Raw genomic sequence first — 21,366 nt, 5'->3', positions numbered from 1 at the left:
CGTCTGAGCTATTCAAGACAGAGCAATTTAATTTCCTCTGTATGTGTGCGACAGTTACAGAGAGAAAGCAATCATGATTTCCCCATTAAGCATTGTTTCCATCAAACGGTACAGTTAAGTATATATTGCTTATGCATGTGTTTGTTTGTTTTTTCAATTCCAATCTCAAAAATTGAGACTGTCACCAAATTATCACATGTGTTCCATTCTACTTTTTCGCATTTTCTACTTGGGCTACAAAGCAGAGCAGCACTTGATTAGTCATAAAGCATTGACTGGCAGAGTGTTTTTTTCAGAATTCTGGTTGGATGACAATGTTATCCTGAGTGATTCTGTGTTTCAGATCAGACAGTAACCTTGGAAATATTACATAAAGAGTCACAAATTGTACCTTTATTTTGGCTAGTTCAAATTGAAAGAGGTTAGGGCTGGTGGGTTGCACAAATACTGCGGGAAAAAGCTTGGTGTTTGGTTCCACCTGGAGCGGAGACAAAAGTAGCCATCACACACACAAAAAAACTCCCACATACAAATGTATGACTTGAGCAAAGCAACTTAATGTGGCATCATAAAACGTCACCATTTCGGATAGTGTGTGTGTGTGTGTGTGTGTGTGTGTGTGTGTGTGTGTTATGCATCATGAATGCGACAGTGAGGATGACTCAGCGCTGGATGACACCACTGAATTTAAGAAGATTAAACCCTTCAAAAGAGTTCTCAGAGCCAAACAGAGAAGTTGTCAAATGTGTGGAAATCAACAATGCAAATGTCATGACTATGTTAGGAAAATATGCAAAGACAGACAAGACAAGATTATCATTACAAACTGCTACGAGATGTATGGATGAACAATTGCAGAGGGTGTTATTGTCACTCTTCGACATTGAGAAATGTTTCTCAGATTATCTATCACAGGTCATTCTACAGTGCTGTATTAATCTTTAAATATCAATAAGTGGGTTAGCTTCTACAGCAAGCACATTCGTTACCTGGTAGGATGTGGATACTTCCTTGCCGTTGACTGTGAACTTCACCAGTCCAGTGGCGAGGTCACTGAGACATCCAATTTCCAGGTCGACGTTGCTACGGCTTGAGCCATGAGTAGCGTTGGTCACATCGCCACCCCACACCATGTAGCAGTTACTCCTCTTGACGCTATCAGAAGGTCGGTAATCATTGATTCCTCTACGCTGAAGACAAGACTAAATACGTGGCACACCGAAAATCTCACCTTTCATGGACTCGCCCTCGCTCATCACCCAAGGTCACAGTCACTGTTCTGGTCTTGCTGAGGGCAAAGTTGTTGCTATAGTAATGGTAGTCGGGGGTAACCCAGCCGACCCAAACATATGCGGGGTCTTGACCGGCAAAGACCCTCACGGAGTGGTAGTACTGTAAGGAAATGTGGAAGAGTGTAAATGTTGTGATGTAGCGATTTACTATGCATGTTAATTGATAATGTTTCACTACCGTTGTAATACTGCTGTAGTCCACTCGTCTACTTTCATCACTGTGCCGCACGGATCGCAGGGGATACCTACCAACGACCACATGTCAAAGATGATTTTGAGATGAGAATGTTTATTTGTTCATAAAAGGTGGTGGCTCTTCACTTCAGCCTGAATCTTAAATTCGCTACATCATTACAAGATATGTTGGACAAACCATGCAAGACGACCGCAGTACAAAAAGGGAAAATAACAACAACAGAAAAAAACCCAAATGGAAACAAATTCCCACACCCACAGTCTGCTTTGTTTGAATCGCATTACTTTACAAGGCCCATGTTCAAAGAATAAGCACCTATGTTTGACTTTGAGGGTGTCATCATCGTGCACTCCATTCACATCGATAACAGGACTGGTCTTGAAGAAGGAGTGAAACTCCACAGGCATACTGAGTCGACAAAACACCATGTCTGTGTTGCTGTTCTGGGTGCCAAATGTCTTGTGAGTAACCTTGAGACACGGCGGGCTATCCACAGTCCCGTCAATCCTTGTCACCTGCGAAGAATCGACAGTCTTATTATCCATACAAATGACCGCCGTTGTTTGCAAAAAGGTATTTCGGTCTATTGTCTTAACTGTGATGTGATTGTGCTCCTTCGGCACATTGACAAACGTTGGCAGACGCTTGCTGAACCACATGGTGAGCTGTCTGTTCATGTTGACGGCGAAGGGTTCAAATCCCTCTTGAAGGCCGCACATGGTGTAATACTTGAAGGTGCTGGCGTCTTTGCCAAGATTCATACGACCCACCTGAGCTAAGCCCAGGCTGCACACTGGGATGAACCCTGAAAAGCAACAAGGGCAGTCAATAAATCCTCTATTATCTTCGCCTCTACCTGCAGGATGGGCCATATACACTGCGCATGTGAAGGCTTCATTTCAAGACGATAGCAGTCTTATATTTGGTGACCTTATAGCAGTGGTTCTCACCCTGGGTTCGATCAAACCCCAAGAGTTCGGGGAATCGGTCTCAGGGGTTCAACAGAGCCTCTGCCTTGGATGTTAAGATACAGCCGACTCAACATGTCAATTAGTTATGGCACACCCGCTGCAAATGATCACATTACATGGCTTGTCCAATAAGTGCTGCGGGAAATGTAGTTCACTCGGTCGTCAACTGGTGAATGTCATGATCGTACGTCGTGTGATTTTTTTTCTTTTAGAATTTTTTGAAAATACATGCTAACTATGTCGAGCAAAAAAAGAAAGTGTTCGGACGAATATGTACAACCTGTATTCACATGCATCACGGAAGGTAATGGGACTCAGCATCCTATCTGCATGATTTGTCATGCCAAGTTGAGTAACTCAAAACTGAAAGAACACTTCTTGAATCATATTTGTATTTTTCCCTAATGAAGGGTTCTGTGAATGGGCATATGAACTGGTTGGGTTCGGTACCTCCAACAAGGTTAAGAACCACTGCCCTGAAGTAATGGTGTCCACTGAATCCCACTTCACAAACACAGTTTCTCACCATCCTCAGTTTCAAAGTCGGTGAAGCAAAGTTCAGAGCCTTTGTTGGTGATAAGTATCTCTCCGTTGAGTGTGAAGATCATGGATTTGTCCTCCATGTTGATCATACAGCCAACCACATCACCACTGTGCCAGCAGCGCCCGAACAAACGACCGCCCAAATTCAGACAGTGGCCCTGTGCACATGTCAAGAAGACCGGATGAAAATGTGCAAAAATGACCTGCTGACGGCCTCCTTTTAAAAAAATGGCAATATTGCACCCAATGAGTCTTTGGCAAAGAGTAAGGAGTGATTAGTGAGAAAGTCTGTCTGAAACCTAATGATGTGTATATCGATATTAATTTCCTCTCAGACACATGTTGATGATTCGAAATCACTGCTGGTTGCTTTGTCATTAAGAAATAATTGTTGCAAGTTTGAAAAGCTTTCCCTGAAAATGCACCATATTTCATGACTTCATTTCAACTTGATTGAATTGATAAGACTGTTGTCAAGACGTCCGGTTGAGAACTGCCCGCAGATATGCCAAAAGGTATCAGATAATCTGACCATTGATCTCCAATACCAAGAGGGAGATGCATTTGTTCAAATAATCCCTTGTGCTCTTACTTTGACAAAGACAAATAGAAGAGTAATAATGGATGCGATTACCCTGTATCCGTCAAAGACGAAAGCCAACTGATCTGTGCCAAGTTCCACATCTGGCTTACACCCAGGTCTTGCCCAGCCAACTCTCATGTCTCCTCCTGTGACGGCCTCAAATTCAAAGTACCATTTCCCCGTCTTCACCGCGTATGTGCGTTCTACTCTGAAGAATCGGATTTTGTCGATGCTGAGTCGCTCAACCATTTGTCCTGGATGGGATGGCAACGTAATTAGAGAAGGCTTCTTAAAGACGAAAAAGAGTTTTGAAAGTAAGAGCTATGTGCATGGACAAAAGTATTGGGGCACTTGGCAATTACACCTCTTGTCTCCTCAATGCTTTTGTCCATTTAGCCCACATTTTAAGATGCAACACACCACCTTCTTGATCGGATGGCTCCACATTGTAACCGTAACCAATCAGGGTGCGAATGGCCTCGCGTAGGCTGTCACGGTTTGATTTCCTGGTGCGCTCATCCAGGAGGGCATAAGGGACCAGGCGAGGGTTACGTTTACTTTTCAGATCCTGAAAGCACCACAGAGGAAGAAAAACAATATAAAAGTACAGTATACCACAAATGCATGTTTAAACATGCAACCTACTTCAACTTGAACGTCGCAGTCATTCATGCTTCTGGGATCATGAAAAAAGCTGAACTAACGCCATTATAAATTCGTGAAGTTGTTTATATTGTAGAAATGTCAACATTTGTGCTGAGCCTCCACTTCACTGTACATGAGCACATACGGACAATGTACCTGCTGAATACCGTACGTCCAACCCTGCTTTATACGGTCTTTGGCCCACACATTGTGTGCATTCTCTGCCAGTTTGTCCACCAGTAACTCTTGACCAGGCGTCAATTTCATGTCAGACAGGTCCAGTGGGGATGGTTTGTAACCACTGGACATCATGAAGCTGCAAGAGAAAAAGAGCAAATTATTGATTTCAAAATGCCAAATGACTATAGACTAAGGTTAGACCAGAAGAGGAGGAAAAATCAGTACTCTTACTTCTTTGGGAGTTTAATCTTCTTAAGTGACTCATCAGCATTTGAATTGACCTGAACTACTCGGCAGCCCAGTGCCAGCAGAGTTCTGTGAAGGGGGAAAAAAAACAGCACAGATCATTTTTAATCCCAAACATCACATCCGCCTTCGCCTTGACTACCGTATGTACATCCGAGAGTGGTGAACACTTGGTGGGGTGAGGTAATGTAAAAAAATTGTACAAATCTGCCATCATAAAACTCAAGGGAATTCCCAAAGGACTGTAAAGGGTGTGAAATTGTCTTCACACCCTCTGAGAGGATGTTGCAAAAAGCACCTTTTCATGGACATCATCCAGAGACTCAGACGACACATCAAGAATAATTATGGAAAATTCTGGCCTTCTGTGCATCAAGTTGAGAGTATTTATGTAACACATTTGTAATAGGTCCCCGTGGGACTTTTGGAGGCCAATTTAAGTGTTGTGTGGAATGCTGACAAACGGTTCAGGAGCAAAGAACATCTGACCTTGTTTGCATGTGCACTGCAAATGGAGAATTCACAACACCCAAAACCCCCTTAACGCATTCAAACCCTTTGACGTCTAAAAGCGCCAATTAAGGCATAGTCCCATATATATATATATATATATATATATATATATATATATATATATATATATCTCAATTTTTACATTGTATTTTCTTATTGTTTGTACAGTGTCCTTGGGTGGCATGAAAGGCGCTTTTAAATAAAATGCATTATTATTATTATTATTATTATATATACACACACAGTATATATACATACATACATCCGTAGCAGTAAACATACTTGAGAGTTTCTGTCGACATTTGCAGGTTGTAGTTCTTTTCAGTCTCAGGAAGCTTGGAGAAATCCACCAGACATGGATGCTGCCGCTTATTATCATCCCTGATCTAAGGGCAATAACAAGATGTATATCAACTGAATCTCCATCCCCAACAGCATTTGGTACTAAGCACAGAACTACACGTCTTGTCACTGTGGGCTGACAAGTGAAAAGAAATGTATACCACAGGCTGCCGCTGATGAAGAGTAACAGGCTGCTCTAGTGAATATGTCATGGAAGACAACGAAGAAACACATCCTCTCCTTGCATGACGGGAATACCAAGCGAGAGATGTATTGCCTCTCGAGAGGCTGCGCTTTTTGCCAAAAATTCCGTATTGGCAATGCTGCATGGCGATGGTGGATGTTTACCACAAATGCATGCACAGTTTGTGCGTGGACGTGATGAACACCAGCCAGCTCTTTCGAAAACAGTTTGAGTATCTTTTGAAGCAGTTTTTCACATCTACACAGGTTTAGAATGTAAAAAAGCTTGCTGAGACTTTCGGCCTTTGCAAATTCTTTACTCATAAAAGAAAATACTGTCGTAGTCACAGAGGGAGGATGTTCATGTGTTTAAATAATACACATACTATATTCAACATGCCTTTATTTCTTCTTAATAGGGCAAAGCAGGTTTTGTATGTTCATCACTCACTGCATGATAAACCAAGAGAGAGACATTCTCTTCGGGGTGCAGGTTTCTCCAATCAGTCGATTCGATACGTAGCTCGATAGCTCATTTTGGTTCACAAAGGCGAGATTAAGATTCAATTCGATATGATACCGCTCAGTTGGAGAGGGTGTATATTGTATGAGGAGATGAGTTTCTCATTGTCCTTTTACAATATAAATCAGGGGTGTCAAACACATTTTTGTCGCAGGCCACATTTTGGTTACCATTTCCCTTGGAGGGCCATTCTGACTGGAAGCATTAAAAAAAACAACAGAAAAAAAACTATTTATTCAACTATTCTTTAAGTTCCTGTCACGAGGAGTTTAGTAACAAAGAAATGCTTACGCTACAGTATCTCTCTAATTTATTCCATATAAGAATTTTACATTTTGGTAGCGATTTTAGCAAGCATCATGGAAGTTGACATGTTTAATTTGCTTTCGCGGATCACATGAACTGATGTGGCGGGCCAGATCTGGCCCCTGGCCCTTGCGTTTGACACCTGTGATATAAATGAACTTGTCAGTTCTGTAAATGTGGCATTTCCTTCAACGACAAGACATTTCGATTCGTACCTCAAAAGATCTTCGATTCAGTTCGATTCGATGCACTTAAATCTTTTCAATCAAATTCCATTTTCCAATTCAGATCATTCTTGTTGTTAAAATGTAATTCAGGTAAATGATCGTTTAAACTTCTACCCCTAAAACATTAAGAATAATATGGTTTACTTTTTGTTTGTTCACAGTCCCCGATACAAATAGAACTGTCAAATGTTGTTCTGTGGGAGTACTGCTGAAAGAAATTCATTTTGTTGGTTGAATCGTCACTTCTCACTTCACGCAAGAAAGCACTACAGCCTCCTATATTTTTACATGTTCAGGGTGCTTTGTAGTGCTTGCATATTCAATTAAAATCCTCATTTATGTTCTTCAATAAAGTGGATAATTAAATGTCACCTTGCAGAAAAGGCAAAGAAAGTAAAGTGTTCCTCTTGGTTTGTCACTGTACCAAAACTGGAGAGATCCTGTTGTGCCCTTGGGTGAAACAACAGTCAGTTGTGACTGAGTGTACACTGAAACACAGACCGCCATGTTGTGTTTCCTCCAAATAAACTGTGAGGAAGCTTCAGATGGTATGGAAAGCTCTGTGCATGGAGAAGGTAATTTGTCTTTCCACTTACCCTCTTTTTGGTGTGAAACGCAAATTATGGGAGAAAAAGCAAGATGACGTACAGGCTTTTGTGATAGATTCAATCCTAAAGTTACTCACTTTTCACTTAAGAACATGTGTGTAATTTCGATGTTTGTTTTCTCCAAAATATGACAAAATGGCTGGACTGTTTGTTTTTTTTTATTATCTTGATGAGGACTTTGTTGCCATCGTAAATGGCTGACGGAAATACTCTCACCTTGCCGTAGGACCAGCCCAGTTCGATTTTATTCATGCCCCACAATTCGTGGATGTTCTCCGCCAGCTTGTCCCGAACTTTCTCTAAATGAGGCGGCATAACGATCTGATGACACAAATGGAGTGGATTATTTTTTTTCATGTCATTCTTGCAGTTCAAGACCAACACTCCGCTCATTACCTGGCTGGTTTCCACCGGTGTGGGAATGAAAGAGGCCTGTGACAAGATGAGGGTGGTGCCAAGCAAATCTCGGACCCCGTCCACGTCCCTCTTGTACTCTTTAACTGGCTCCACCCTCAGCTTCTCTTTGGGCAGCAGGGCTTCGTAACAGGGGGCATAACTTGATGGTGGCAGGAATTTAAAGTCGCCATGACGACCACCCAACAGGAACCTTACCCTGATGACATTAAAAAAGGGTTAATTCCTTACAATGGAATGGAATACAAATAGAGGGAGCAGATGCTTCTCACTTTGCGGTCTCATAAAAATCTGCATCAGCGACTCTGAAACTTGAAGAGGGACCAGTTTAACTCAAGAGTATTAAAAACAACGTCTCCGCCGCCGCTGTTATGAAGCCCTCCTGAGGCAGCCCGATATAAAAGATTGGAGTAGATGTCGTGACGTTAACGTGGTGACACAAATGAGTCAGCCCTCAATTATTGAAGAGCCGGAATGCCACAAATGGCAAAGACTTTCACCTTTGTTCAGTGGGTCAGCGGGTTCATTTGCAAGCACGTCACTGCCCAAATTAAATGCCGCATCTGGAAATCACACAGCGTGAAAGGAATAACAAGGGCAGCCAATTTTCGTTTCTGCTTTGATTCATAACAGTTGATAATCCTGTGTATGAGAGGACAATTTTGGATTTGAGCACCACTGGTGGAGCATGTGGCAAATGAATCGACCTCACAGTCTCTGGGTTCAAATTGTCTGTTTGGCAGCGGGGAAGCAAGGAAGGCAAAGACTCATCTGCATATGAAGAGTAAGAAAAACAAGTTCATAAATAATGACATGAAATTGTTTTGTTTTAGTTCTTTGTCGTGCGATTTATATTCATTTTCATTTTGAATCCAATAATATGCATGATTTCATCAACAGAACTGCTGAATTTGTATATTTCCAATTTAAAAACATACGAAAAATGTGTGTGAAAAGAATGCTGGTGTATTTTTGTAAAACTTTTTTTTTTTTGGGGCTGCGAATTTCAAAATACACTACAAGGTTTGGCTCGTACATTTTTAAATTTGACTCAGTGCCTCACCAGCCATTCTTTTACAAGCAAGAAATAAAGCCCAGTGATGAATTATAACACAACAAAAACAAAAGTTATCACACTGATTCTGTACCAGAAATGAAGAATAAAAAAATAATAATAATTGCATCACAGTTGATCTGTTTGGTAGGCCCCTCCCACAGCAGCACACCTGTTGATCATCATGTCATTAGTAGATTTTCTGGTAAAAGGACTCCCGGCCCGACCACTCACGGTCGGGTCATTGTTTCTTTCACTGCTTCTGTTCCTGCTTCTGTTAGTTAGTGTTTGTGTATTACTGCCATGGATTTTTGTTTGAAGTTTTGTCACGTGATGCTTTTTGCTGATGCCGTTGGTTTTTGTTTGTTACTTTGGATTCTTGTTTTCAGGACTTTGTTTGTTGTGGATTTAGTTTTCTCTGTGTTTTAATACAATTTGTTAAACTCACCACCACCACCACATTCGTGACAATATGTTGCATGTGTAATGTTTTTTCATGTTTCAGCGCCATTACGGAGTATGTAAAAAATGTTACTTCGATACACCATGTTGAGAGTACAAAGATAGAATGCTGTATCATATTTAACATTCATAAAGTGTGTATACTTGGATAATAGACATTTGATATGTACCACAAGAGAAAAACAATATTTTGTCCCACCCAAAATGGACACCACTGGAACCTACAACTATGATGATAAATAATAAAATAATCCATTAACAGTCATTTCATTTTACAAAGTGACCATTTCAGAGATTGATCGTGTACTTGATTTCATCAGACTAAGCACGTGCACTCAATGTCGGGGAATGAGAAGGAGAAGAATGGTTCCACGGTATTCCTTGAGTAATGCTGCCAAATAGTAAACCAATCTTGCTAAATAAAGCAAACAGTAAATTATAATTCCTGTCAAATGTTTCGGGGTTTCAAAGAGTTAAATCGGCATTGCAAAAATCCGCCAGTCCTTATGAAAAACTGCCTGGGCATGAAATTGCATCAATGCAAGTTAACCACACTATCGGCGGTCGCCACGGCAACAGACAAATACAGGCCAGCCAGCCAATTTTACCTGTGTTCCAATCTAAAGGCTTTCAGGATGCATGCGCGCATGCAATTGGAGTGGGTTGGGAGGATGAGATGGCTTTCAAATATGCAAGGTTTTGTGGGAGTGGAATGTGTGTCTGTCTGAATCATCTCATTGTGCTTGTGTCTGCTCATCATGCGCAAGTGTGATGAGTGTATTTGCCTGACACAAACAACAGCAAATCTTACTCAAAGATGTATTTTTCATGCCAATTTTAAAAATATCTTTACATCAGGTTTTTGACATATTTTCTCTTTTTAAGTTTGACCTATAAAAGCTTGAGTGATTTTACCAATGCGTGAGGGGCAGGGGGGATCCACTTGTTGCTGACTCGACCCCTTAATTCATAAAGGTGACTAAATATTTTACTATACAGTATTGCATATGATGTTATTGTTCTGAAAACCTGATGCGCTAGAGAAAAGAACAAGGGCAGATTTGGAATCACAGAAAGAATATCTAGAAAAATGCACTTGCGTCTCAAATTCTAATATTTAAAAAAAACAACTTGTGTAATTCAAAACTTACTTGACACCCGCAGAGAAGCTGACCACGGGAAAGAAGAGTCCGTCTGTGTTAAAGTTCTCAAACATGCCCTGAACGGGCTGTCCGTTGATGCGGAAAGAGATGCTCGGAGCGCCGAGGTCGAGGCAACAGCTCACCACATCCTCTGAAGTCAGAATGTGCTGGTGGAGGGATGCAACCGCCCGGGGGATGCGTCCTAGGAAACATATAAATGCACGCTGATGTTGTTGGGTTTTAGTTCTGTCTAGACGCAACTCATCTTGCATGCATCAAGGGACTCAAAAAAAAACACACGAGGAGTTTCTGACCTGACCAGAGGTGCAGTCCATCAAAACCATAGGAGTAGAGGTCATCTCCCACGCCATTTGCCCCCCAGCCCTCACCCCCTCCAGGGTAAGGTGCGTAGCCCTTGGTGTTGGCCCAGCCCACTCGCAGGTGAGAGGGTTCACTGGTCACAAAGTGGTCCACCTGGTCAATCATCAGCTCGTAGTACCACTTCTTATACTGAGCTGAGCCCTCGCTCACCCCAAGGAAGATATTCGGTCTCATACTGCCAAGGGAAGAAAAACATGCAGTCACTTTAAGTAATTTTGTTCCAATATATTTGTCCCCTCCTCAGATCTAATTCTATGTGTGCCGTAAGGACAATATATTTAAATTGGACCGTTGCATCCCATGGTGCATGGGCCGTAAAAATCTGGTCGATACATTGGCATATCTAAAGCTGACAACTTGGTCATCTAGTCAAGAAGTACTGGCTTTCTCACCTTTGGACATCATTGACCAGCTGAGTTTGTAGCAGCAGGTCTCTCTTGGGCAGCAAGTGATCACAAATGAGGTTTTGATTGGTTCGCACGACGACGCCATTACACACACACAATGAGCAAAGCACATCGAGGATCTAGAGGCAGACGAGAGGATCATACATACTCATCATCATACATCATCATACATAATAGTGCAGTCGCTCTACCGATGTCATCCGGTATTTGATGTATGTGCTACTGACCTTGTGGTTACGTCCATGTTTGTATAGCAGCGATATGATGGACTTGATGTGTCCTCTCTGGATCATGTTGAGAGCCTCTGGGCTTTCAATTAGAATACAGTGCAGAACTTCGAGAATGCCTGTGAGTAGTCTTCAATTAGTCGACAACACGGGTCTCAAAGCATCAACCGGTATCTTTGATCAGGGATATTTCATAATGCAGCTGACGAAGATGTGCGGTATGAACAAGAATGACAGTGAGCTTACCTGAAGAAGACTCCAGTCTCTCCAGCTTACTAATGAGCCAATCCAAGTTGTTGGAAAACTGAGTGCAGTTGTTCCTGTTTCCTCTGATTAACGCTGCTGCATGGTATAAGGAAAGAATGCATGCTTGTTACAAAAAGGGGAGTCGTGGAAGGCAGACAAATAAAGGCAAACACAGAGAGGGGAAAAAAAATAAAGAGGCAATTCTAAATCCACTTAACACTGCACAGTAGCATGTGAGGGGAAGGGGGAGTGGATGGAAGGAGGATGAGACATGGCTGAAATACTAATATACTGTAACCCTGCAAGTGAAATAAGTGTACATAAGCATCTGAAGGCCACTAGCTAAGGGTGGGGAGTAGCTTCAGGATGATAGGATATTTAGGATTTAGGTTGTCCACAAACTCCCGTTGAACAAAAAAAAATCTAAAATAGATCACAAATGAATCATTCCCTTTTTCGCATCGCTTTCTGGTCGTTAATTAACCAGAGAGTGTTTGTGTATAAGATGAAAATGAAATGCAGTCATCTTTCGACGTCACGTCACTGAATTTATGAGCTGTCACAGGTGAGCAGAACATTTATGAGTGTGCAAGTTGAACATTCTGAACCGTCACGACCTTGGAAATCAAGTGTGCAGAGTCAGTAAGATGGGGGGGTTAAATAGCATGTCGGCGTAGCTCTAGTTGGACAAAGCCATTCATCACGGCAAGGAATCGCATGTGTGCATTGTATTATCATAGCTTACCCAACAGCTCATAAAGAAGGTTGAGGATGTCTTTCCAGGCTGCTCCGGCCTCTGGGCCAGCACACTCCCCAAAATGGGCCACACTGTTGTAAACATTCAGACGGTCTATGCAGTTGGACACGAGTGTCAGCATGCCCTACAAAATGAAGTCAACCATTAGCTTGTCAAAAATGGCACACTTGGGACAATTCCTTTGATGTACCCCACGGCCTGGAATCTGTGGTGCCCCCGTTGCCCTGAAGGGTGCGGGAAGCTGGCAGCCATTTGACTTCTGATCGCCAGACAATCACAGGGCACATATACACAAATAACCGTTCACGTCCATTTTCATGGGCAATATGGAGTCTTCAGTGAAGCTAACATGCAAGTATTTCAAATGTGGAAAGAAACGGCAGTACACAGAGAAAAACCATCCAAGCGGGGCGAGAATATGCAATCTCCACAGAGATAGGCCAGAGCTTAAATTTGAATCCAGAAGATCAGAACTGTGGGGTATAGTGAGGGACAAGGGCCTTCATTACAATGTCAGAGTGAGCTACTAAACAGAAATGTGAGGGGGGTGGTTCTGTGGTCTAGAGGGAGTCACTATGTGTTTGCATATGAGACCAACACATCAAGATACATTTGGTAATCCCTAATCAATCAATCAAAGTATACAGTGTGTATGTAGGGTTCTCTCTAAAAGCACATGACATCCCCCCCCCCCCCTCCATTGGCGTGTCTCTTGTCCCCTTCGGTGCTGGTGTCATGGTGATTTATGCCGCACGCAAGTATCTCCAGTGATCAGCTATGATAAACGCACCAAATGGAAATTGCTGATGATTTATAACGGCAGGAAAAATCAAGAGTCAGCTGTCTTGAGTGACAAATTGACCTTGTGAGTGAAAAGTAAAAGGGTGGATCACAGATTACCCCAACAGTACCTCGAGAGTTAAACTCGATAGAAGATGATGAAATACGGCCAATTTTCACGTTGTATCCAAATACATTTTTAATGATGTGATGTGATTATTATCAGAATTAAAACGAGTCTGGATACTTTTTATTTTCCTCTCCACTTAGCGTGAAGCTAACATTTGCTAACCGATGAAAACAATTTGGGTGTTGTCCTGATGGCTCGCGATCACTTCCTGGTAAACCGTAGCCGGTACAGGCTCCAACTCACCCGCAACTCTAATCAGGACAAGCCCAAAAGAAACTGGATTTATGAAGACACTACAAGGACAAAAGTATCGGGACACCAACTCATACAAAACCAAGGGCCTCAATTCCTGATTGCTAACTAATTAATTGAGAGGTATTTACTCAAAAATGTTCTGGTGTGCTTAAACTTACTTCCTGTTTGAAAAGATTCTGCCTGTTTTTGAGGGAGCGAAGCTTGATCTGCCTCTCTTCGTGCTCCAGCTCAGCATCAGGAAGCTGGAAGTAGGTGATGAGGTCGTTGAGGGTTTGGAGTACCTCCTCAATGGGCAGAGTCATAAGTGCCTTGTTCTTCAAACCCAGACAATCCAGATCCCTGACGAGGGGAAACAGACGTGCAAAATATTGCTCGCGTGTCGACAAAATACTACCATTGATGAATATGCTCTCGAAATGACGATAGGCTGGGATCACAAAAGCATGATGTTTTAGCCCACAGGGGAATCTATGCTGAAATGCTGATTTCCCACTGGTTGGCTAAAAATAGCTCCTGTCGTGGGCATGGGAGGAGTGTGAGGGGATGTGTGTGTCACCGCCTCAAGGGAGGCTGACACACACTCATATCTTCCCACCATGAGTGCTTCCAATTCCACACAAGGGACACAAGATGGGCGGCTTGATGACAAATAAAGGTCCTAAGCGCTTCCGCTTACACATTCCACCGCTTCCTCGTTCATCTTGGACAATATGCGGGCCACATTTATGATTTGGAAAAGCATGAATGGACCGCTGTCTCCGCTCAATTCCAATATTTTTACAATCTGGAGCAACGTTACATCATGACTCACGGCACTGAGCAAGCATTCGTGGGATGAGTTTGTACTTTTCATCACCAGGATAACTTACAACATCATCTGGAAAAAAAAAAACGGCGCGTGTTTGCTCCGCACAATATGGAGCAGAAGCACCTTTGCGTACCTGATGAATCTGTTAAAGAGGAGCGTGGTATTGCGGATGATGCGCGCTGCTCGAGATTCCTCGTGTTGACAGCGCTGCAGAGTCAAGCCGTCGTCCATGTGACCTTCGGAATGTAGACAGGCCTTCAGAAGGGTAGAGAAATAAAAGGGAGATTTTGTCATGATGAGGAAAAGCTACATTGGGTGTCAGGATGTCAGGAGGATGTCCTGCTTTGTTTCAATGAAGGTGTTTGTTATCATCAATTACAATCGTTTGTCTTTCACGCCTCCATGTACCCTGAATAATGGGAAGTTTTACATTTAGTGAAGGCGGCGATACAAGTTGAATCAACTTAACTGTTTGCTTCCGTCTCTGCTTTACATTCTAAGTTGATGGTGTGTGCTTTAGTTACGACACTCACTCGTCTCTTGAGAGGACCCAAACGTGCAGATTTGACATCAGGTGCCTGGTAGGAGAGCCACAACCCTGTGGCCACATGCATTATGAAGCTGAGCGAGTCTCCATATTTAATCTCCGCCACGCCCATCCCTTCAATGTCCCGCTTGGGGCTCTGGTCAAGCTTCTCCTGGACAGGGGAGGAGACAGAAACAAAAAGTCAAAGTTGTCAGTGTCTAACCCGATAAATGTTTCTACACCAGTCAACATTATGCCCACTTGCAGAATACAGTGATAAATGCAAATAAATAGACTCGAAGTGAAAGTTGTGCTTGAAATGCATCCTTTGGCAAAAAGCGCTTTTTTTCTTGGAAACGAGTATATTCAGGAAACTTACCTATATTCAACTGCTGTTTACTAAACAACGGTAAAAGGTGTAGAACCGGGGTCCCCTAACTTTTTCCTGTGAGGGTCACATAACGCCACCTACCTTGTCTTGTTTATGTCTGCTACCGTCTTGTTCACGTGTTCTACTAATTGATCTGAGACACAACTAAAACACTGAAACGTTCTATAGTGTGTAAATAACTTTGTGACCTTGATTTCAACCCTATTTGCATCATGGGTCATTGTGCCCCGAAGACCACCTTTGTACTTTTTTTTATACAGCTTCCATGGAAATGTGAATAAAAACATTTCAATTTTTCTGCAGTTGGGGACAATCTGGGAAAAGTCAGAAAATTTCAAGATAAAATTGTATCATTTAGGTGGTTTTGGGGGCGTTTTTAACACAGTGACGGGTCATTTTGACCCGAGGACAACAGGAGGGTTAGAGGGCCGGAACAAATGTGCCGTAGTTTGAGGACCCCTCGTGTAGAAGGAGTACTTTCTTTTCCGTGATGGAAGAAGCTTTCTTTTGGTCGCTTCCATGCTTTTATATAGCCGGAGAACTCAATTTTCTGTTGGCCTTCAAATATTCGTGAAAATGGTCCAAATTGGCTGGCAGCAGCTCTCCCAATTTGAAGGCATCGAAGGAGTTTTTAATGTGCGCCGGTGATCCTTTGTGACATGGGCCAACTTGTAGAGCAAAAGCATGCATGGTTGTGTGGCCTTGCCTTAGAAGCTCTGAAGCAGAAAGCAGTTGAGATTGTGTCGGACCTCTCGCGGTCCTGCAGCACCAAGCCCCGGTCCTCAGTCAGGGCCAGGTAGTGTCCCGTTGTCAGGTGTCGTAACCGGAACGGCTGACCCCATCGGATATGGCTCCCGCTCCAGCTAAATTGCAACATGTGCACACACGTAAAGGTGTCACAAGAACGTGTATAATTACTATTTTACAAACCCTGACAGTGTAATATCCACTAATTATAGCTGATCTGAGTATTACTGCCGGCCATTAATTATCAAGTGTGCCGTGTGATGAGGTAGAATAATTGGCAAATGGCTGGCAAAAATAAATAAATAAATAAACTGTTTCAGCATAGACAGAGGAATGAAAGTGCAAGAAAGCATTGAGGAAAAAGCAGGTTGACCAAAAAATGCATATATTTTTTAAAATGAACAGAGATTAGGTAAACGATTCACAACCCACCTGATCCGGAGTGGCTCCAGCCTCCATAATGACCTGGCCTTGGCACCGGCTTTACCTATTTCATAGTTGACTATCCTATCAACAGAAAGAGAAGCATGAGGTGGAAACTGTGGGTGCTTGAAATATCCAGACACCACGATACAGTCAAGGTCATCCATCCTACGTGTGACAAAAGCATCCATTTGTTTTCATCTCTCGCACGGTTAATCAAAGGAGGATGTCTGACACAAGCCCGCGAACAATAAAGCCTAGCATGTATTGACTCTGCGACCGGTGCATTCAAAGACAGGCGCATGTGTCCCCCGATAAGCTGCAGCAACATCCTCTATCAGTGAATAGCACTTGCAAGACTTGGCTCATCGCTCCAAGTGACATCTCAGAGAGAAACGTACGAGACGTGCTTCTTTTGTGCCATTTCAAGGGCACAAAAGGAGGCGAAGCCAAAAATGGAAATCACTACTCAATCCGGCCTCCCACAATTGCTGCGCTCTGCTCTAAAAATAGACTTTGTGCGTGCATGTCTGGGTGAACGTGTGCTTCGGAGGAAGACGCACAAGCACTATAACACAGCGTGTTGGTTGTAGAGGACCTAGCCCATTGGATTGGACTGAAAAGTCTTTCAACAAGATGTTGATTGTGCGTCTCTGATCATTTTTGACCATTCGTCCTTCACTGTTGTGAAGCCGGAGGTAACTGACATTGGTTGAAAAAGGATTTGAGACCCCGTGGAAATTATCACCGAAAAAACGAAAAACGACTTCTAAGGCCCCTATCTGTCCATTTTATTTGATGGAGTTGAGGTGAGTCCTGGACCAAGACTGTAGCTTTGACCCACTTCCAACTCGGTGTGCTATATTTCCCATCCCGAAATGTTTTGAAGACTCAGCAAGTCCCGGGAGGGCTTTGGATGAGTACTACGGTGGAGAGAAATGTTCAAGTAGCAAAATACTTGTTGCAAAGAGGCTAGTTTACTTGCTGGATACTGTCAAGGTGCACTTGAGCAGGGCAGTGTACACCCCCCCCCCATGACCCCCAATTTAACTCATTCAGTACCATCCAATTCTGGACCAAGTCTGAAAGGACGTTTAAAAACGCCTTTGGGAGTGAATGAGTTAAGTGCCGCAGCACTTTTTGAGCATGTACCTCTTTCACTCCAAATCTCTATTTGCACGTCAGCGTGTGCGTTGTTTGGTTCTCCGCGCAGTGCCTAACACAAAATGTATCGCAAAATGTGTATTTGAATTTGCCCGATGTGATCGTACCGATTGAATTATTGGCCATAACCTGTGCACGACCTGGAAATTACATCAGGCCAAAAGCAATAAATCTTTTTTTTTTTTTTTGTACCTCTGCTGCTCTTCACTTTTGTCTGACCCCGGGATGGTCACCACCTCGTCATGCCCATGAAACAGCCGCATCACATGGCCACCCAACACGTAGCCTAGAGGAGAGAAACGCAAGAACAGAGACTGGACCTTTATTGTCATGTTTTATTACTGCAACAGTGTGAGAATTCAATGACAAGAGAAAGAACCATTGAGATTGCAAAAGGCGAGGTGAAAAGAAAGTCATTGCACACACGAAGCAAAAAGGTAAGAATCAACAAGGAAAACCGCGATAAAGTTCAGGCGCATCGCTCATTCATAAGAATTAATTTGATTTAATAAAGGCTTCCCACTTGCTCGTTTGATTTTGATATTATTACTTTTGCAATTATTAAGGTAAGAGAGAGCCTATTTGGCACAATTGCTCTCTTGAATATTTTTTAACATATATTTTCACACTGCGCTTCTTTTGTTTTTTGTCGTGTTCATAAATTATTCACACCCAGACGAGTGAAAACCAAAGCAACGAAAATCCATCTTGAAAATGGCGAAGAAAATTAGACAGCGTGAAGGAAGGGGTGTTGGCTCAGCTGTCTACCTTCCTCTATGTTGCTGCCAGAGCAGATGGGATGGACGTTCCACAACGTCTGCATGAAGGATGCGTCCACCTGGATGTTGCCATTGGAGATTGATAAATGCTGTCGGACACACAAGATTGCAAACTGTGTTTAAGCTCATTATGTGCAACCAAACACTAACAGCATACGAGCGGTTTCAAGATTCAGTAATATTTACATAATACAGCATGCTCACTGCTCATGTGCATTATATTTACACCACAAGTATTCTGCTATCGGACTGGAGCAATCCCAAATGCAAGCTATATATTCTTATGTTTCCTTCTAATTTCAGTGTACCTGCAACATCTGGATTGGAATTTGGATTGGATAAGATTTATTGGCAAATGCACTGTGTATGTGTAACATCTGGTAAATACATGTAAAAAAAACAAAGTAACAAAAGAAAAAGCCTTTAAAAATACAATCTTGTTCAGTGTTGAGGGAGACGGTAATTTCACCGTGGTTATCAGTGAAGTTGCAGCTTACAGCCGTTTAGAGTTGCGATGCATCATGTGAGTGTAGGTACTGTGGTCGCAATATTTATATTATCAGTTCATGTTATGAAATGAAATAACCAAAATAATAATAATAATAATAAACAATTAAAAAGTTTTTTAAAAAAAGAAACATGATTTTTCTTGCAATGGCGTCATATAGGGCTTTATCTCTTGTATTGAATTAGATCTTGTAGATGTACCTAATGTTTTGTCCGTAGCGTGTGTTTCATACTCCAGCAAATTGAGTGGCAGCTGTGTCTTGAACTTTCTCCCCAGAGTAATGTGCAGCCCTTCAGTGCTACGTGTCCCCACAAACCACAAAGCGTGGGTGACAGCGAACGCAAATTGCCAGACTGACATTAGCGACTACAAGGCAGGCTCACATCATTCAAGGCCAAGCCCTTTGCTGCTTGCCGATGCTGTCGCCATCGCCATGGATCACACAGACTGTGCTGTAATGGTTTCAAGTGTGCAGCTATATCATGCAAAGATCAGGGGAGGTGATGTGCTATGATATGGAAGAACCCTTGCTGGAGGGAGTGACAAGGTTTAGAAAAAGGTGATGAAAGCATAGGCCTCAACCTCTTTTTCAAAAGCACCGAACAGCACTTGAATGGCAACTACACGATCATTTTGCAGTGAAGGAATATGGACTTTCATCCATTCGAGGAAGCCTTATCGCAGCAAGTGCTGAGGGTACTTGCGACCATTAAGAAAACGTTTGTGACATGAACATGACAAGCAAGAGCTACTTACAAGATATCGCTCAGAGGACACGCTGACAAGGATGAGGTCATCACCTATGCGCACCTTCTCTCCTTCTGATCTCTGCTTAGAGGCAGGGTGGATTGTCCACCAACAAGCCTCACCTACAACGATGTACACATTTACTTATACAATAGTATGTAAAGTGAAACACCCCACGGTTGGCACTCAAATGCTGTAGATTTCAGGTGATGGTACGATGGAGAAATGGCACCATTAGGACATGCTTCAACAATGAGGTGACAGCTCATCAACTGCAAATACTGGAGGGGGGGGGGGTGTTACTATGTAAATAAGAAGTTGGACTAGGAAAATGGATAGCACAAGACTATAAAATGTGTTGGAGACATCAAATCAGCCCTGACTAAAGTGGACAGAAATACATTTTCTGTCCACAGCGCTTTATAAGGAACGTTAACAGTGATGATAAAAAGGCACACAGTGAAATTTGCTCAGGAATAACAAAGAGATAGATCAAGAGGGAGAGGAGGCGCCGAGGGAGAACGACAGAGAGAGAATCTGCCGAGGATTAAAACAAAATAATGAAGCTTGTCTTTTTCTGCTTTTACCTGTTGAATCCTCCTGTAGGCCGACATCAAATGATAGCTTATCGGTCTGTGACCTTGATGTCTTCAAACAAGCCAGGTACTGTGAGAAACACACCCACACACACAGAAACACACTTATAGACACACACATTAAATAACCCTGTGCCACTGGCAGATGCTGAAATCTTCCATGACCAAATGTGCCAATTATGTTGCAATGAATGCAACGAATGCCAAGCGAGCCAGGTTTACCACAAGGTGATCCGAAACCACCCAAACCCAAATGAATCGAACCTTTCTGCGAGTGTAATTTTGTATATTGCCGCAAATTGGAAATGCATTTTACATCACACCGTTGTGTCCTGTCGTTTTCCTAGTATGTATTGTAAATGCATATCATGGTGCCGAACCATTTTTAACCCTTTCGTGCACCAATAATGATACCCTGTCATGTGATATTACCATGATAGGCTGTCCACTGTAGTAACCGTTGTCCCTGAAAGGGTTAATATGAAACAAAATAGGCCATCGTCTTGTCATATACCATATTCTGCTCCTGCTGCAATCCAGATTCATGGCTTGCAATTTCTTACCATGGAACTGAACGAGTGCCGTAGGAGGATGGCGTGTCCATACAGTAGAGTCTTGTGGCCACCACTCTGCGCTGCCTGAAGACATAATTCACATGTATCCATCATGATGGAAATGACATGTCATCTAAAACTGCCATATATGACCTCAGCGAGGAAATCCTCGCAGATAAAGACGGCCTCATGCTGGGAACACATATTTTCGAAAAGGGATCGTCTCCCCCTGAAATATGTGCAAGGATACTTTGTCATCTTTCCAACAATCCATCCAGAGGGATGTGGGAAAAATGCTAAACTACGGTCAGTCGTGTGAATATTAGCAGGGAACGGATCCATCGATTATGGAGTTTCAGATGCAGGAAGGGAACGAATGATATCGCTGAAGGAGAAATTTTGATGCTGATTTTGTTCAGCAGGATACCCCTTGATTACTCACCTTTCTTATCAGCCTCTAGGAAGCATTAAGGTAAGACAAGAGTTTCATTATTCTAAGACTTTCTTGTC

At 42.6% G+C, this 21,366-nt stretch overlaps 2 protein-coding genes across 9 annotated transcripts in view; one reads left to right on the top strand and one right to left on the bottom strand.

Annotated features, from left to right (window-relative positions):
• LOC127614637 (serine protease HTRA2, mitochondrial-like) overlaps positions 1-21,366 on the top strand; it is a 221,440-nt gene that overhangs the window by 107,314 nt on the left and 92,760 nt on the right. The gene's annotated exons all lie outside the window — the stretch shown is intronic.
• Positions 1-21,366, bottom strand: part of ryr3 (ryanodine receptor 3) — an 83,707-nt gene that overhangs the window by 44,531 nt on the left and 17,810 nt on the right. For 6 of the 8 annotated variants that reach the window (XM_052085936.1, XM_052085939.1, XM_052085938.1 and 3 more), the window contains 31 exons: positions 21,299-21,313; positions 20,866-20,940; positions 20,294-20,372; positions 19,716-19,828; positions 18,441-18,540; positions 17,865-17,958; positions 16,518-16,592; positions 16,045-16,201; positions 14,955-15,119; positions 14,555-14,676; positions 13,772-13,952; positions 12,437-12,572; positions 11,692-11,787; positions 11,446-11,564; positions 11,204-11,337; positions 10,745-10,986; positions 10,440-10,632; positions 7,755-7,971; positions 7,575-7,679; positions 5,452-5,555; positions 4,642-4,725; positions 4,387-4,546; positions 4,009-4,153; positions 3,637-3,839; positions 2,986-3,160; positions 2,085-2,293; positions 1,804-2,003; positions 1,471-1,537; positions 1,232-1,392; positions 990-1,155; positions 392-478 (listed from right to left, as the gene is read on the bottom strand). In XM_052085936.1, the coding sequence (XP_051941896.1) occupies positions 392-478; positions 990-1,155; positions 1,232-1,392; positions 1,471-1,537; positions 1,804-2,003; positions 2,085-2,293; positions 2,986-3,160; positions 3,637-3,839; positions 4,009-4,153; positions 4,387-4,546; positions 4,642-4,725; positions 5,452-5,555; positions 7,575-7,679; positions 7,755-7,971; positions 10,440-10,632; positions 10,745-10,986; positions 11,204-11,337; positions 11,446-11,564; positions 11,692-11,787; positions 12,437-12,572; positions 13,772-13,952; positions 14,555-14,676; positions 14,955-15,119; positions 16,045-16,201; positions 16,518-16,592; positions 17,865-17,958; positions 18,441-18,540; positions 19,716-19,828; positions 20,294-20,372; positions 20,866-20,940; positions 21,299-21,313 (4,179 nt within the window). The remainder of the gene's footprint in view (positions 1-391; positions 479-989; positions 1,156-1,231; positions 1,393-1,470; positions 1,538-1,803; positions 2,004-2,084; positions 2,294-2,985; positions 3,161-3,636; positions 3,840-4,008; positions 4,154-4,386; positions 4,547-4,641; positions 4,726-5,451; positions 5,556-7,574; positions 7,680-7,754; positions 7,972-10,439; positions 10,633-10,744; positions 10,987-11,203; positions 11,338-11,445; positions 11,565-11,691; positions 11,788-12,436; positions 12,573-13,771; positions 13,953-14,554; positions 14,677-14,954; positions 15,120-16,044; positions 16,202-16,517; positions 16,593-17,864; positions 17,959-18,440; positions 18,541-19,715; positions 19,829-20,293; positions 20,373-20,865; positions 20,941-21,298; positions 21,314-21,366) is intronic. The other 2 variants (XM_052085941.1, XM_052085942.1) reach the window with 1 other exon arrangement.

The sequence above is a fragment of the Hippocampus zosterae genome, chromosome 14, assembly GCF_025434085.1.
Source record: "Hippocampus zosterae strain Florida chromosome 14, ASM2543408v3, whole genome shotgun sequence".
Lineage (NCBI taxonomy): Eukaryota > Metazoa > Chordata > Actinopteri > Syngnathiformes > Syngnathidae > Hippocampus > Hippocampus zosterae.
Note: the sequence above shows the minus strand (reverse complement) of the source record. Positions and strands in the feature narration are given on the sequence as shown.